This window comes from Ornithodoros turicata, chromosome 1 (genome assembly GCF_037126465.1).
Source record: "Ornithodoros turicata isolate Travis chromosome 1, ASM3712646v1, whole genome shotgun sequence".
NCBI lineage: Eukaryota > Metazoa > Arthropoda > Arachnida > Ixodida > Argasidae > Ornithodoros > Ornithodoros turicata.
The window spans coordinates 219,413,043-219,415,874 of NC_088201.1; the positions used below are offsets into that span (position 1 = coordinate 219,413,043).

Consider the following 2,832-nt stretch of genomic DNA (forward strand, 5'->3'; position numbering starts at 1 on the left):
TGCGAATCATAACACCAGCTTTATTATATTGTGATTTCAGTAATATAAACTTCGCTAATCATAACACCAGCTGTATTATATTTGGGATTTCAGTTATGTATCGAAGTATCGACGATACAGTACCGAGTATCTGTATCGAAAATCAATTTCGGTTCTGTATCTTGTATCGGTATCGGAAATACAATTTTTTGGGGTATTGAGTATCGGCATCGAAGATACTGTAGCGGCATCGCCATTACCATTCCCGCGCACCAATAACCTAGGCGCGCGGGTAATAAAAACCTTTGCCTCGGCCAGCTCGGGCTCTAGTTCGACTGGCCTGGCTCTCACGGCAACCTGTGTCTAGTTTACCTCTTTCTCCGACATTGGTGACCCGAACGTTCCTTTCTGGAACGACGCTACTTTCTCTTTTCCGTCGGCGATGCATCAAGGCGACCCACCTCCGTCGTGTTCTAGCACAGGTTCCCTACAGCCCAACTCTGACGGACAACAGCACCATGTAGGAGCCATCGCCGTTAAACTTCCAGCCTACTGGGATCGCAATCCAGCTATCTGGTTCGCCCAGGCGGACGCCCAGTTCCATCTGGCCGGTGTGACTGCTCAGACCACTCGTTTCTATCATGTCATCTCCGCCCTGTCTCCCGCGGCCACCGAGGAAGTACAAGATCTGATAATCTCTCCCCCAACGCAGAACGCGTATGACCAACTCAAGTCTGCCCTGCTGAAGCGTACGTCCGCCTCCGACCGTGACCGTCTGAGGCAGCTCTTATCGGCGGAAGAGCTCGGTGACAGGCGGCCTACCCAGCTCTTGCGCCGCATGAAGCAGCTCTTGGGAGATGACGCTGCGCAGGCCGGCGACAAATTCTTGCGTCAGCTGCTCATGCAGCGCTTACCCAATAACGTGCAGATGGTCTTGGCAGCAGCCGCGAATCTTCCCATCGACGAGCTCGCCACCCTCGCGGATGCTGTCATGGAGGTTGCCTCATCTCCTTCTCTTTCCGTTCTCGAGCAACCGGCTACCCAGACTAGAGGGCGAGCGGTTCCCCCAGCCATTCCGCCCATCCCAGAAGCTTGTCCTTCGGTTTCCCAACCCACTCCAGCCACCGAAGCTATACTCCAGCAGGTTAATAGCCTTACGCAATTGGTTGCGACGCTGGTTGCTCGCCCACGATCCCCGAGCCCCCGTCGCCCAAGGTTCCGCAGAGGTTCCCCGTCGCCACGGCGATCGCGATCTCGTTCTGCGAGTCAGGATGGCCTCTGTTGGTACCACCATCGCTTCGGTGCCGAAGCCCACCACTGCTTGCTCCCCTGTTCTTGGACGGGAAACCCGCCGGCCCCCCACTAATGGCGGCAAGTGGATTCGGCCTCGGCGACAGCCGCCTCTTTCGTATCGTAGACCGTGTATCGGGCTTAAGGGTCCTGGTCGATACGGGCGCCGAGGTCAGCGTCATCCCCGCCGGTGCGCGCTATTCCCGTTCCCGACAACCTTGCTCCACACTCAAGGCCGCCAACGGTTCCATCATCCCGGTTTATGGCCAGCAGTCGCTCACTCTCAACATTGGGCTCAGAAGAGACTTCCGATGGCTTTTCCTGCTTGCAGACGTCACACAAGCCATCCTCGGATCCGACTTTTTAAATCACTTCAAGTTGCTGGTAGACGTTCACGGGAAGCGTCTGATCGGCAGGACTACTTCCTTGTCCGTGCACGGACTACGTCTATCGACTCCACCGTTGCGTGTCTTGGCCTGTGCCGTGCCTCAATCACCAGCTGAATCACCCTTCGCCGCCATACTGAAGGAATTCCCGGCACTCACCCAGCCACCTGACTGGACCAGGCCTGTGCAGCACGACGTGGTCCACCACATCACCACCCGTGGCCCACCGGTCCACTTTCGCCCGCGTCGTCTGGCACCCGAGAAATTCCGGGTAGCCAAAGCAGAATTCGACCACATGCTTGAGCTCGGAATCGTCCGGCCGTCATCAAGCACCTGGTCGTCGCCATTGCACATGGTGCCCAAAAAGACCGGAGATTGGAGACCGTGCGGCGACTATCGCGCTTTGAATCAAGCCACTATCCCGGACAGATACCCCATACCGCACATCCTGGATTTTGCTGCACAGCTGGAGGGCGCCACAGTATTCTCCAAAATAGATCTTGTCCGTGCGTACCAGCAGATCCCGATGGCCGAAGAGGACATAGCCAAAACCGCGATCACAACACCTTTCGGATTATTCGAGTTTCTGCGGATGCCCTTCGGGTTGCGGAACGCCGCTCAGACGTTCCAGCGGTTTGTGGACAACATCATGCGCGGCCTCCCCTTCGTCTATGCGTATATTGATGATATCCTCGTCGCAAGTCGTTCGCCGGCCGAACACGAGCAACACCTTCGTGCGCTGTTCTCCCGTCTTCACGACTATGGAATCATCATTAACGCAGCGAAGAGCGAGTTCGGCGTTCCGGAACTCGATTTCCTCGGGCACCGTGTCAACAGCCAGGGAATCCTGCCTTTGCCTTCCAGAGTTGCGGCCATCCAGGACTTCCCGCTTCCCACTTCCTTGACCAAGCTGCGCCAGTTCCTTGGGTTAATCAACTTTTTCCGGCGCTTCATTCCGTCGTGCGCGGCCAAGCTTATTCCACTCGAAGCCATGCTTACTTCTAAACGTACTATGTCCCCACCGCCTCTATCATGGACCGAAGAAGCCACTGCCGCGTTCAAGGCCATTAAGGAACTTGCGAGCGCATCGCTCCTTTTCCACCCCTGCCATGACGCCGAAATTGATCCATTATGGTTGACGCCTCCAGCACAGCCGTCGGCGCCGTGCTGCAACAGC

General features: G+C 56.4%; 1 protein-coding gene across 1 annotated transcript; it reads left to right on the forward strand.

Moving 5' to 3' along the window:
- Positions 1–421: 421 nt before the first annotated feature.
- On the forward strand, positions 422–1,345 carry LOC135394763 (uncharacterized). The gene has a single exon (XM_064625723.1). The coding sequence runs from the start codon at positions 422–424 to the stop codon at positions 1,343–1,345; it is 924 nt and encodes a 307-aa protein (XP_064481793.1).
- Positions 1,346–2,832: the final 1,487 nt, after the last annotated feature.

Bases quoted from the DNA above. Each gene is read 5' to 3' on its own strand.
- LOC135394763 (XM_064625723.1), top strand. From the start codon at position 422: ATGCATCAAGGCGACCCACCTCCGTCGTGTTCTAGCACAGGTTCCCTA.